The following is a 14,724-nucleotide window of genomic DNA, read 5'->3' on the forward strand; positions in this document are numbered from 1 at the left end:
GTATAAAAATCAACCATATTTTCAGTATAAATATTTATATTGATATTTTCCTATTACGTCATGTTTACATTTAATGAGTATAAATTTAATTCCTACCTTAAGATTTAATATGTTCTTACATTTGGTGACGTTTCCTCTTCAACGCCGAATATCTCATAATCCGCATTGGCAGCCATTTAACATATGTTTAAGCCATGAAAATTAATATAAACGACAATTTCCGCATCGCCTCAAGCGTTTATATATAACCGCCGTCAAATGCTAATCGTGTAATCCTTTTTAAATGATTGCACATACAAACGGATATTAATATCATAAACAATTCACACATCCAACTACACAACATTCACACGCCGTGTAATTCTGTTTATTGCTTGAGGTTATTTAATATTCAATTTTCGGCTTCCATTTCTTGGTCATATCCTGGGAACCTCATAAAATGCGAAAACTCATAAAACCCATGGCTAACATATTTTTAATCTGCACATGGGTAAATGCTGCCAAAACCGACCGAAAAAAATACAATCTAGCAGCATGAATTTATCACGAGAATATTGTAAATACAAAATTGTTGGCGTGCTTTTTATTGAGTTCCGCTTAGGTGGTGGCGCAAATATATTGCTGGATATTTTTTTTAAACTTCATAGGTGCCAGGAAAGATCAGTCAGATATAAAAGATTTCAACATACTTAAAGTATAACCAACAACATTTAAACTTCAAATATAACCATTTGTACAACATGGCCCTGGAAAGTATTTGTGGTATGGATAAGCTGCCATTTATGAAGAGCTTTGGATATCGCACCTCGAAGCAGACAATTGAAGAAATCAGAGTCGCATCGAGTAACATGGATAATCCCCTCGCCATAATGGCTCCGCCATATGAAAATCCACGGGAAAGTGTGAAAAAACTGAATGCGCTAAGTGAAGTGCAGATAGATTTTGACCACGGAACCACCACGGTGGGTTTTGTTTACCAAGGTGGCATCATTTTGTGTGTGGATTCCAGAGCCACGTCGGGAAAGTTAATTGGATCTCAGAGCATACATAAGGTCGTACAGGTCAACCAGTACATAATGGGTACCACTGCAGGTGGTGCAGCGGATTGCACATACTGGGATCGAGCTTTGACCAGGGAGTGCCGACTGCACGAGCTCCGCTATAAGGAGCGACTTCCAGTCCAATCTGCTGCCAAATATATCTCCAACGTGGCTGCGGAATACAAGGGAATGGGTCTCTGCATGGGAATGATGCTGGCCGGTTGGTCGCCCGAAGGACCCAGTTTGGTATACGTGGACTCCAACGGCCTGCGGATCCATGGAAAGCTTTTCGCCGTGGGCAGTGGAGCCCCCAATGCCCTGGGAATTTTGGACTCTGACTACCGGTTGGATCTCAGTGATAACGAGGCCTACGACCTGGCCTTCCTTGCAGTATATCATGCTACCATGACAGATATCTTTTCAGGCGGTGTGGTGAGACTATATCACATGGATCAAGGAAACTGGAGGAATGTGGCCAATAAAGACTGCCAGGAACTGCATGAACAGTACTCAGGTGTGGGAAATCAACAAACTCCCTAAGTTCTGCACTTCATTTGGTTAGAGCGTTAAAGGTTTGTACTACGTTATCCATTTTCCGAATGAGTGAGTGACGGGAAACGAAAACACCACTTTTAGAACAAACATCTGCGTTTTACCAAATTAAGACCATCAAATAAATGCTGTTGACTTATTTATTTTCTAATTTGCGTACACGTTTTTAATTAGTGCGCCTTTTGTTTACTTAAATTTTCACTCAATTTTAACGCGCTTGAAAAACTCCAACCCTTACGACCATGAAAATTGCTAGTCGCTAATCATTTTGCGCTAAATTAAGTGCCCTAATGGAATGTTTAGATTTTTTCAACTTTTTTATTGCTGACATGCAAGGTTGGGTCTCGCCCCCAAAGAGGAGAACATTAAATAAGTAAATTGCCTCCTTTCTGGACATTGGCACAACAATTAAGTTGGCATTTAAGTCGAATAAAGGACAGGAGCAGAGACCAAAAAGAGTTAACAAAAGTCCCTGCATAAATCAATGGCAACAGCATTATTTGGGCATAGAAGGCGTGGAGTAAAAAAAAAAAGGTTCAAATACTTGAATTTTTCCCGCTTCATGCTTTTGACCCGGCCAACAGCAGCAATAATAAACAAGAAAGTGTGAAATAAGGCCAAATGGACATTCAAATTTGTATGTCCAACACGAGAAACCGGCAGCAGGAAAAGTACGGAAAAATGCAGGCACAGCAATAAAACGCGGCGAGTGCTTTTAATTTGAAATGCTGCGAGGATTGGACCAAAAGTCCCTGAAACTCTTTATTTCTTTTCTTTCTCTTTCGATTTCCTTTCAAGATATTTGGGATTGGAACGGTGATCTGTGGAGGAAGGGAGCGCTTATAACGCTTGTGTGGATTACAAATCCCACCGGTGCGATAAAATGGTTTATTTGCAAAAGTTCTCTGCATAAAAATACATAACTATATAAATCAAATTTAAATACCCTCGTTAGCCAGTGCTACATGAAATTGAAAAATAAATATTTGCTTGGCCACAAGAACGAAGTATAACAATACACGTTTGAGGCGTTTTGTTCATTTTAATAACCAGAAAAAGCTTGTATAACTTTTAATGAACCCAAGTTTTTATTTCGCTCTGAAAAAATAGGTAATCTTTAACTTTAAATGAGATTTGAAAAATAAACTCACTTCTGTCGCATAGCCTTTAAAAACTTAATGGTCAATAAGTTATTTTCTAATTTTTTTAGATAAAAGCATGAGAATTACTTTTCTGAGTGTGGTGATGCACACTTGGTAACCTAATTAGTATCTTACCTGAAAAGGCCGTTTATCATTATCCTGAAAGGACTGAAAGGCAGATACCGGCTAAACTATAAACTCCGCTGGTCGTGTTTTATGTGCCCGGGCCGTAATAAATGTTGTCATTCGGTTTTTTTTTGCTCCCCTTCCAGCTTCCTAACCCGTTTTGAAACAAGCAATAAATGTCAGCGGCTCGGGTGAACTGGGCATAAACTACAATGGCCGGCGGATACGTTATTTAACACTTGCATAAACGGACATGACCTGAGATATCTCCAGCTCTCGCCGGATGTGTGGGTTATAAAAAGCGAAGCTATTCGAAAGAATGGTCCGGAGATGCCCGAGAATGGGAGCACGTGGGCACCTCGTTATTTCTATGGGGTGCAATCAAATCGAGTCCAGGTACAGATCCTAAGTTCTAAAAAAGTTGAAACAAAAGAAATTTGCAGCACTCTAAAAATTGTATAGCCTGAACAAGAGTTTGTGTGCAATTTTAACATTTTCCTTTCTTTTTGCACAAATATATATGTGTGTGTGGAAATAGGATTGAAACTCACTTTGAAATTCATCCCTCAGTCACTTTAATCTATTTTCCATTTCCTTTTCTAAGCCTAATGACATTGGATCTTCACGTTTACTATGCTGCAAATGTGACTCTTAAATCGAAGCAAGCCTCGACGACACTAAGCCATTGGATTAGAGGACTCGTTGAGTGACTTGGTGACTGAAGTGCGAAAACCAAAGCGTTGCATTGAACAAAATTGGGGTCATATATATCTTTATTCATTTTAAATATTCTCCAAGTCATATTTCTTTTAAATGAAATTTCCATGCATTTACACTGATTACTGAAATGAAATATGTTTGTATATATATTGTCTGAGCTTAAATGTACAAACTTGTTTCAGTGTGCCACCGTCACCAATACTTGACACGCCCCCAAAAACTCGGCGCCTCCAGCTGCAAGAGCATAAAAAAATATTATGTCAATAGATAAAAGTCAAAGTGGAGACGACGACAGTGGATAGCAAACAGCAAGCATTGGCCAAATGTCGCGTGTTCAATTGTGTTGGCCCAGCCTGTTCGGGCTTCCCGGCCAGCACCACCCAGTGATTTCCAACCCACCGACCCACACCACCCACTGTCAGTGTTTATTTTATTGATGTCGCTGCCGCTGACTTTGCCTGTGCAACTGGAGGCAAAGGAAACCATGACAAAGTCGTCAGCGGTGGAAAATGTGGGGGAAAACTGGGTGAAAGATGGTGGATTCAGGAATGGCTAGGGGGCGGGCCAAAGGGCAGCGGTTCCCTTCTTGTTTTACGACCAACGAAGCGGCCATAATTGTGCATTCACAGTCACATTCATAGGCACATTCGCATTCACTTGCTTATTATAGGCGCTGAGAAATGGCTGTGGCTAGGATGGATTCTCTTGGCCACCGCCTCCTCCCCCCTGCCCGGGATTTTCCCGATTCCCTGGTAATTTGCAAGTGATTTATGGGGCCTCCTGCCTGGGGGGAAGCTGTACCCAAAAGCTGGCCACCGGAGGCAACAATTTCCATTTGGCGTTCGCTCCCTGTTTGAAACACTTGATTAGCGGCGATGATTGAACGGTTATTCGTAAATTGAAAGCAGTGTTCTTTGATGGCTGCGAAGATCCTTTGAGCTGGAGGATGTAATTTGGAAGCAGTTTTATAGGTAAAACTAGAGGTGAAAGAACGTAACGAATGGTGTCAGTGCTCAAGAACGTAGAGCTTGTTTTAAAGTAGCTCACCAGTTATCAAGCCGCTTTAAAACTCCAATTAAGTTTATCCCACACTGGCCTACTTTGGACTTTATATGGTACACATAGAATTTTATATTTTCTGATTTATTAGCCCCTGCCAACCGCAGGCGATGCCGCCACTCAGCCACTCTCCGCAAACCGTAATTTGTGTTAGCCCAAAAACACGAATAAAAAACACAGACCCCAACACACAGCAGATACACGGCCAAATGACAGCTGCAAAAAATATTATAAATATAAATATTTTCGGAGCAGGAGCACATGCAATCTTGTGCAATTTTCACGCTGCAAGCGAACAAAGGGGAGTGCATCCTAACGCAATCCCGAGAAGGAACCCACCCAAAAAAGACAGCCCAGAAAACCAACCCGAGCTGTCAGCGCAAACAGTTGCAAACAGACATGAAGATTATGGTACGTAGGGGGATTCCCAGGGCAGTCGTTACAATGTAGTTACATATAACTGCCAACTGTATGTGTACTATAGTATAGGAGTATAGAGTGATTTCCAGATCCTCACGTTTTTCGTTTGTTTGCCGGAGAGGCAAATTTGGTAATTCTGTTCGTAGCACACTCAAAATAATTTTCTCTTTCGAAAGGGGATAAAAAAAAAAGAACAGGAAACTTTCCGGGCTCTTGGCAAAACTTATTTTGCTGTAAGTTGAGAAATTTATTGAGCTTGCCGTTAAGCACTTAAAGTTGGGCTACGGCAAACAATTTTGATATGAGCATTGAGCTTGAGTTTTGCATTTTCCACATGCTTAAACGTAAACAAATTTGTCACTTAGCTGTATGAATAATCTTCGATTGAAATTGGTTTTCAATTGGAGAAAAGATGCTTCAGGGGTTTTATTTGGAATCTGCTCCAAGGTGCTGATAAATTGAATTTCAATTGTTGCTCAAGGATTCGGTTTAACGGCTTTTCTCATTAAACACGTTGCACTTTCTGATTACCGATTCAATTTTAGCCAGGTCACTTTACCTTAAGAACATAAATCCTGACAGCTTGAGGATGTTTCCATTCTTCAGACGCCACCAAGACGCAAAAAGGCCCTAAGCTGTCAACTTTAGCATATTTCGCGTTTTTTTATTCATCCTACTTGGCCAGCTTTTCCTTTGTCTTTTTATTTCTTTGCCTGACTCTATGCCACAGCACTGATTGTTGTGAAAAACTCGCCTAAGCTACTGGAAAATCGCAAATTTATGTTAATTTTACGTAGACATTATTGTAAATGATGAGCACTGAGAGGAAATTAAATGAAATAAAATGAAATCTTCTGACAATGATACTTTTTGGTCTGCTGAGATTTTTCCCATTCACCTATGACTGGTTTCCATTTTAAAGGTCAGTTCGGCGATTATTCAGAGACCCCTTTTACAAATCACCGAAAGTCGAAAAGCTGCCATTGGAATCCACTTAAGAAAAGGACCTGCCACCGAGCCAAAGGATACACGGACATGGAAATAGGATTTCAACTACATTTTATACACGTATATGTATTTCTTCAGTAGTTTTATCTGGTTTGGTTCACACATTTCATTTGATTTCCCTGAATGGGTGAAAATAAACGCAAAATTTGATAGATGTTCTGGCTGGGCAAATGTGGCGCATTTTCGATTTTCCTTGGCGCAGTACTTTTTACACCATTTTTATGCTCTCGGAAAAGTTTGTTTGTCCGGCTGTCGGTTTGTTTATACTTCACTATCTCTTGGCTCCCCCCCATCCTTTGGCCTGTCTATTTATTTATTTTCCAAATAAATGCTCGCTCCTTCGCCGTTTCCGTTTTCTTCCCTCGCACTCGTTGAACTCTCAAGGATTGAATTGAATTAAATGGAACAAAGTTTGCTCGCCTCCAACTGCAGCGTTTAGATAAGGTTGGTCTGCGGAAGTCGGGGGCCTTCGGATCGCATATATAAACGCTCCAATATTTGAGCGATGCATTCGGATTTTTGTCGATTTATTATGCCAAGTCAATGAAGGGCACGCCGGCAGCCCAATTGATGATTGCAATGCGATTGAAGCAAAAAAGATTGTGTTCTCAAGTGCCCATTCAAAGTTAGACCACTTTAAAGGTGAAATTTACATATTGCCTTAATGAATATTTTTAATCATTATGCTTGATCGGAACTAAGCTCATTGTTATAATATATTTAAATATTTTATGATAAATTTCCCATGTATCTTTAAAAATCACATTTTGTTTCATGCAGTTTTTTCGGCCTGGAAATTCGTTGGCACACTACTGAATTCGAGCCCAGCAAAGTGTTTGCTCCTTTCGATTAAACACTTTCTCCGGGGAGAGCGCTTTCTCCATGCATCCGTCCTTTTGTCTGTCTGCTTGTCCGTCTGTCAGTTTGCGCGTCTTCCGTTTTCCGTGCGCACTGCTCTGCTCCTGGCATTGGCAATGCCATTGCCAGGACATCCTGCTACCGCTCCTCATTGGGTAAGCACACAATTACCTGAGCGTGGTGGGCCATGATTTGCATTGCACTTGAATTATTTCCGTTTGCAATGCTTTACGTTGCCGCAGCGGGAAAAGTGGAAAAGCGGTGGGAAAAGCGCCGGCCCACATATGCATAATTTCATGCTCACTACCGTTACGTGGGTCTCATTTAGTTTGCCTTAAACGCTGTTATGGTTTCCCCTCAACATTTTCCGCTTTCTCTCCGTTTTTCCAGCTATTTTTTCGCTGTCTCTATTATGGCAATATCTCCTTGGGTGCAACGTGTTCGCCGCCAGAAAGTGTGCAATGCAGCTGAGCTGGCGCTTTGTATGCAGATTACCTGCATTTGGGGCTGAAGTTGGTGTAGCTCTAATGAGGGTAGAAAAAAATCTCATAAAAAAGAATAAAGCAAACTGAGTCCAAAAAAAATACTGGGGATACGGGAAAAGGTCCCTGGCCTCGTGCGTACATGTACATGCTAAATTTATGCGCAATGAAGAGTGAAAAGCAATAAGCTCTGCCAAGTTGTGCATGAAAGGGAAATTGGCATTGAAATGGGCCCGTTGGCAACCCGTCGATTTGGGCTGGTATTATCGCACAATATGTTTATTGGAATTTTGGCGGCGAATATCGGGCCAACTTATGCAAAACCTCTTTTTTTTAGCCTAAAGTCGACATCCGAAGTTCGGATTCCGAACATTTAAAAACGAAGACTTAATTATAAGTTGCTAAATTTCATATTTAAGTGAGCTCAAGATTCTCACCAACTCTGCTTTATAATATTCAAACGGAGTATGGCATTTGGTACTGCTTAAAAAAATATATATCATGATTTTATTTTTTATAAAATATTAACTTCATATATATTTCGGTTGGCTGCTCTCGGTCCTTAATAGATAAATTTATATTGTTTTTATCTTTGTATTGCTATAGAGGCAATAATTAGTTTGAAGCCAATTTGAGCATTAAGCCCACTTTGTGGACGAAATATCTGACCACATACTAATTAGCAGAGCCTTTTAATTAAACACTTGCATTTGGATAAAACTCTGTGCGTTTTCTACTATTGTGCATGGCAAACGAGGTTGCCTTTTTATAATCAACACGAACGCTTCATTAGCTATGGGGTTAGAAATCCGCACAAATACGCCAGGTACATATGGATTTTAGGCATAGTCATAGACAGAGACGACGTGTTTGCATTCGAGTGGTTGCGGTTTTTAATTAGTTTTGATTTTGATTTCGATTCGGGCCTTCTGCAGTCAACAGTGCACGTCCTCAAACGTAGAGAGTCCTTTTATGGCAATGAGCCGCGAATTGGACACTTGGCCATTTGATTGCGGTCCTTTTGGGCCGGGCTCCTTATTTGCAAAAGAGCCCTCTTTTTAATTAAAATTATTAAAGTAAACAGCACAGTTTGCACTACGGAATGGTGCTGCTTTGATTATTTTATTTTTATTTAATTTTTATGGACAACCGACGCCTGGAAGTAGGCTGCAATAAGCCATAAATATATATGAACTAGGCTCAAGCTGAAGCCGAGCAAACTATAATTAGTACGTAAGCATGGTTATTTTTTGACATTTAGTTAGTTACTTTCTAATGTCTGTGTGTTTCGCTGTTTGTTGGCAGCACAATCTGGCCAAGTTTCTTTGGCCTTGACCTGGAAATCCACTACAAGCGGAGGCTGTCCATAAATAGTTTTTGTTGATTAGTGACCCTGGACGGAGGGCTCGAATTGGTTTTTAAAAATGCAAAGGTCGAAACTGTCGGTGTGGCTTTTTAATTATTCTCCGACATAAACTGACAAGCGCATTTCCCACTCTCGGGCAGCCAGAAACCCTTAATGGCATGTTGCCTTTCGAGAGCGGTGGAAAATCGCATGTTGCGGTAATTAATATTCCTGCCTGCAAAATATTTATATTCGCACGCAACGCCAGGCGGTCACTCAGTCAGTATTCCTTTCAGTATTTCAGTCTTGAAAAGAAACAATTACCTCACTGCAACGTTCAGTGAGTGGCAATTATAAGTTGTTCGTGTCTGTTAATTAAATGTGTCCAGCAAAGACATTTAATAGGCTTCAGTTATTTACAAAGGCACAACATGGCGTATACGCGATCAAGGAGGAGGCTTAAGCGAAGTCCTGCCAGAAGCTTAAACACACAATTTCCCCATCAAGCATGGCTTTTATGTGCTGAAAAAATTGAACCAATCGAAATATTCGATTATTTCTCCGCTTGGCCAGCCTTAATATAATTTCCTTCTGTGAGTAAGCAAAGATTAATTAAGTGCCTCGTTCGCTGTTTGCATTTCCTCATCGAAAGTGTGAAATTTCGCGCCCATGTCAGGTGTTGATGGCGGGTCTTCAGTTGATCGGCGGACAAACAAACGCTAATTAGGCATTAAGTCGAAGCTGGCAATTAATCAGCTCAAAAGTGTCCATAAAAGCAAAACGTTTAAGTGTTACCCCCAAGTGTCAGACGCAAAGTTTTCCCCACCACCCACCAGGTTTCTTCTTATTTTTCACACCCGCAGCCGACACGCGGTTTTCCGGCTTCTGTTGAGGTGGGCGCTGTGAAAATGGGAAACTCACGTGGGAAGTAGCTAAAAACTAAACAACAGGCTTTAATGGCAGTCGTTTGCCAGACATCCCAACTTACCAGGCAAGCCACAAAAGCGAGGGTTGCCTATGGGATATGTGGGTTACTGTACTGTTTAATGGGCTTACAAATTATTAAAGAATAAAGAACATTAATTACTATAGTGAAACATTCGTTTTCAACCATTTATGCTACGATAGTATATATTTTTTTTATCGGAATACCAGTATGATCGGTTTTAGGAAACTAAGAAAGCATACAGCCTTCAAATCGCATTAAGCATTATCCCAAATTAGAATTTAGAGTATTTTCTTATTTTTCTGGCCAACGGCTAAAGATATTAAAAAATAACTTTCGAATTTCTTTTCCGCACTCTTACTAGCTGACTAAAGGGTAATCTGACAGTCGTCAAACTCGGCTATAGCGTTTTTTTCTTGTTTTTTTTTTTTTACATTAAAAAAAAAAAGTACTTTGAAAATATTTGTTCTATCTATCTAGACCAAATTTTGAAGTCGGCCCTCTCTATATATGCAGCTGTTGCATTGTAAATATTTGCATACGTGTTGCAAAATTAGTTAAATAAGCATTTATTGTTGCCCTACACTAAGCTGCTTGCAACGTTTGTGGCGCTACAACATTTGAATTACTTTTAATGTTTGCTCCGCCGGGAAGTTCGCGTCTTCCACTATTAACAAAAAGGTAATTTCCCAGCAAATTGACATAAAAGACTGTGTGCGGGGTAAAAGTTTGCCTGCTAAACTTGTGTTGTTTAATTTTTCGGGGACCAACACGCCCGCACACCGAGCAATTCGCAGAGACAACATCAAAATTTATGTAAATGAAAATTGCATTGCATAAGCCCGCCAACGTAACGTATACGCAGCGTGTGCAGCCAGAACCATTTTGCACGTAGTATTAGCGTCGCGCTTTCATTATTTGTGCCATCCTTTAAGGCCCGGTCCCCAGCATCGAGCCATTAAGCCAACCTTCCGCCATATTGCCCAAGGTATATATAGTGTATATGGTGCAGATGTATATAGCAGTGTAGGTCTATGGCAGCTTTTGCGGCACTTTTCCCTTAGTTTTCTTTATTGGTTTCTTGGGCCATGCAGCCGAAACTTTCAACAAGTTTGGCTCGTGGCGGTCTAAAGGGTTCACTTCTCTTCTCTTAGTGACAAAATTTTCAACTGGATGTCATCTACTTTAATAGTCACCAAATAGGAAAGGCCCAACATGTTAGGTTAGTTTTAGTGGCGTGGGCGGAAACCGTTTTCTATCGTTTTGGTTTATTGGATCCATAACCTAAAATCCATAACCATGCATAAATTGCTCTCTTATTGTACTGAAAATATTTTAATTGGTTCTGCTCTGTTCGAAAAAATATAAAATAATTTCCACTGATAAATAAGTGATGATTATAATCTATTACTTTCTCCTACTTGTATGCAATTATAAGCAACAAACACTCGATAATTGCTGGCCATTAAAGCTGGTATTTAAGCTGGAATCCATTGAGGGCCTGAACTATGCTTGCCAATTATCCAACCACGAAGGGTGGTTGTCCGGCTGGGGAAACCACTTAATAAGCCCGCCAACTGGCCAGTGCTGCCCCATTTTCCACTTTCCCATTCCGATTCGCGTTCCCAGATCGCTGACAACTGTCCGAGAACGGGGGATTGTATCAAATATACAAGTAAATTGCTTCATTTTCGAATTTCTGTCATTGCCGACGTGCTCTCTCTTTCGTTCTCATATATGTTTGAAAATCTATTCGTGCCACGAATTTCATTTTCAACTTGGCAGCTGCACTGTTTGTTGTTGCCGAAGTGAGACGTGCAACGGCTGCCAGGCAACTTATTAAAAATGTCTGCAGTGGCAGCAAAATGGAACTCAAATATAAATACAAGTAGTACTTATATATAGAAAAAATACTGATGAAAACTGCAGACAGAAGAAAATTATTTGCCACAAAACTTGCTGAGCCGTGAGCTCATGTCGTGCCACATAATTGTCCAAGGAGAGTGCGACAGTAAAAGTGCTTTGATTTCCGACATTGAATTAGCTGCACGCCTCTTTAATTACCACTGGCAAATCCTTCAATTACTAAATATCTTGGAAAGCCTCATTAACAAGTGGGAAATAAGTGGGAATTGCACTGCGTATGCTTACAAAAAAAAGAATACATCAAACTTAATTAATCTCACACTTTTGAAAGCAAATAACAAATATTTCATTTTGTGTATTATATAACTATCAGCTTGTTTATTTATTAAACAAAGTTTAAACGCCAAACTGACTTTTTTTGCTTCTGCTTTGTACGACTAAAATATATCATATTTTGTTTGCCCAGCGTAATTAATGTTTGTAGAAACGGTGTTATGCAGACATTTAATCGGTAATGTGTGCACATTAGCATTTTATTTTTTCTCACTGTACGAGCTTTGGAAAATTGAATCTTACGTAATGCCATATAAATCGAGCCACCTTCATATAAAATTCACTTACAACAGCAGCCAGTGGCAAAGAAAGAATTGCAATCGAAATTACTTTTAGCTCTCGAACGAGAAATGCAATTTGCATTCAGGGCGGCTGAAAATGTGGGTGCGGCCAAGGGGCCCCATATGATGGGGTGATGGGGCATACACGACTGTCGATGCATCATCAGAGCTCAAGTATCTGAACTTCCCGGGCTACTGTGAATTGCGGAGCCCCTCCTCCATCAATTATGCTGCGAATTTCTTCATTACAATTATCTCGTTGTGCTCTTGGGCCGCCTTTCGCATTGTTTCCCTTCCAACGTCATTGCAGCAGCAGCACTCGTGTGTGGAGGACTCTTCACTTCTTCGTTCTCTTATTTTTTCCTGATGAGCAAGTGATACGGCAGAGTCCCTGGGAAATTGGTTTTAATTTTGCCACTTGACGTGGCCGGCACTTGTCGTGGCATTGACTCCCATTCACCACCCCCCCCCCCCCCCCTCCCATTACATCCTTTTCCTCGGGTGTCAATGTCTCGGCTCTCGATTTCAGGTGAGCCCGATTTAATGAATGAAGATTACAGGGGCCATGCATTGGCTCAGATTTATGCGTAATGATATTCAAACAGGTTATTTATTGACTTAAGTCTTGAGTCTTTGGTTTCAGCTTCAGCTTTGGCTGACTCTATTTGCTTTTCTCGGCAAACAACTGGATAATTAAAGCATCAAATGCAGACAAGCCAGTTCCGCGGGAATAAAAATGTTACGATTCTTACGACTCACAAGAAAAATGATCTAGAATTAGTCTGACATTATGGCGTTTTGACTGCAATTTGTGCTGCTTTATTATTAAAAATTATTATTTAGTTATTTTAGAATATTTTTCTTTTCATTCTATCTTTCCAAAATTTAACTTTAGCACAAATTTGCTCAGTTTACTTGTCAGCCGAATGCACCCTGGGTCAAGGGGTATTAACAATGACCAAGTCCGATCCAGAGATAGAACACACAAGCGCCGTCACACTTGAGCAGCAGAACCAGAGCTCCAAGACACTCGGACGGACGGAGATCTCGACAGGAGACGAACGACGAACAGGTGTTCCAACTTATTCATTAAAAGCAAAAAGGAAACAGACAGCGGCAGGCAGGAGAATATAGAAAACAGCTTCAAGTGGGGACGGAACCTGACCGAACACCCCGTTTCCCTTAAAGTCTCAAGTTGACACTGAAAGCCCACATTTCTTTTAAATTAAAGGTAATTCTAAAGAGCAAACTTTTATGAAGCAACATTTTTAATATTATAAAGAAAGTAAATAGAATAATTTTGGTTTTTCCCAATGACAATATTCTTTTTTCTAACATCTCTCGAAATATGTAACTTTGAATAATTCTTTTCCAGTGTATCCTTGTTGGCTCAAAGTTTTTCGCCTCCTTCAGTCGCTTCTTCAGCTGGTTAAGATTGTGGTCGACACGCAATTGCGGCAATTCGAAGTTGGATGCGCTCCGCGGGGCCAGCGAACCGAGGCAAAAGCCAAGCTAAACGCTTAGAAGCCCCTCTCCACCAGTTGCTCCTCTTGCTACCCCAGGAACTCACATCCGCCGCAGTATGGAGGCAAGTTTCTTGCGGCAGCGACAACTGGCAACCTGCCACTTGTGACTGGCAAGCAGCAACTTTGGAGCACTGAGAAAACTAGAGATAGACTAGTAAAGAATTGTTCTATAAATTTAATTAATTTTTAAATTTATTAAATACGCCTTAAAACTGATCTAGCTTTGTATTAAATGGATTTTTATGTATAGATGTTCTATATCCAGTTATGTATAGAAGAGAGCAGATTTTTGCAGTGCATCAACTGGCAAATTCAACTGGCTGCATCGACTGAAACCGAAGCCGGTTTCGGGTGTGTTAACTTTCTATGCCCGGTAGCGCTGATTGCCAAGACAACGACAGCCCAATTCATTCAGCGGTCTCGCCTTTCAGCGGCAGCAGCTGCTCGAGGTTCTTTGGGCCACTTCCTCGCCTTTGTAACCGCCTTTGTCCACTTGTCCAATTGCTTTGCATGGCCAGAATCTGGAATTTCTGCAGGCTATTCCAGTTCGATTTATCATGGGCAAAGTTATGATCGCTTAAGTGCCGTCGTTTAGGGTTCCTGTTTTAGCCTCTGCAATTGCTCCTCATAAATTCTTCCCGTGACAACACTAATTGCAACTTGCTAGATGTAATAAGAGGCTGGGAATAATTTTAGCTACTTATACAGCCATAAATCCAGTTGGCTTTCGAAGATCTAGATTTCGTATCCATGGATATTTTGCCGGATTAACATATAAGAATTCATGCCCAAGCCAGTCTGTTTTTAAGAGTATACAATAAAGTTTGAAACCTCATTTTTTGGATAGCATAAGCAAAACTCAATTGTAATGAGCTTAGACAAATCCGTCAACCGAACCCAAAATGTTATTCATTTAAACTTCATTCCGGTAACCACAAAACTATAAATTTATTAATTGTTCTTCAGTTCACACTTTCCGCGACCATCGAAAACATATCAGTGGACAATCGTATTTGACAG

At 40.5% G+C, this 14,724-nt stretch overlaps 1 protein-coding gene and 3 long non-coding RNA genes across 5 annotated transcripts, besides 1 other annotated feature; 3 read left to right on the top strand and 1 right to left on the bottom strand.

Annotated features, from left to right (window-relative positions):
• Window positions 1-659: 659 nt before the first annotated feature.
• Window positions 660-2,193, top strand: Prosbeta5R2 (Proteasome beta5 subunit-related 2). 2 transcript variants are annotated; one of them, NM_001299093.1, is made up of 1 exon: window positions 660-2,193. In NM_001299093.1, exon 1 carries the CDS (start codon window positions 741-743, stop codon window positions 1,578-1,580), a length of 840 nt encoding a protein of 279 aa, NP_001286022.1. In that variant the 5' UTR covers window positions 660-740; the 3' UTR covers window positions 1,581-2,193. The 2 variants fall into 2 exon arrangements, with proteins under 2 accessions (NP_001286022.1, NP_724081.1); NM_165234.3 differs by having other exon boundaries at window positions 660-1,741.
• A 1,587-nt stretch (window positions 2,194-3,780) lies between these two features.
• Window positions 3,781-4,525, bottom strand: lncRNA:CR44767 (long non-coding RNA:CR44767). Its single transcript, NR_124348.1, has one exon. It is a non-coding gene; the product is annotated as a long non-coding RNA:CR44767 (long non-coding RNA).
• A 5,520-nt stretch (window positions 4,526-10,045) lies between these two features.
• Window positions 10,046-10,116: a mobile genetic element.
• A 2,972-nt stretch (window positions 10,117-13,088) lies between these two features.
• On the top strand, window positions 13,089-13,325 carry lncRNA:CR44604 (long non-coding RNA:CR44604). Its single transcript, NR_124349.1, has one exon. It is a non-coding gene; the product is annotated as a long non-coding RNA:CR44604 (long non-coding RNA).
• Window positions 13,326-13,609: 284 nt separating this feature from the next.
• On the top strand, window positions 13,610-13,858 carry lncRNA:CR44605 (long non-coding RNA:CR44605). Its single transcript, NR_124350.1, has one exon. It is a non-coding gene; the product is annotated as a long non-coding RNA:CR44605 (long non-coding RNA).
• The last annotated feature ends 866 nt before the right edge of the window (window positions 13,859-14,724 follow it).

This window comes from Drosophila melanogaster, chromosome 2L, assembly GCF_000001215.4.
Source record: "Drosophila melanogaster chromosome 2L".
In the NCBI taxonomy this organism is placed as follows: Eukaryota; Metazoa; Arthropoda; class Insecta; order Diptera; family Drosophilidae; genus Drosophila; species Drosophila melanogaster.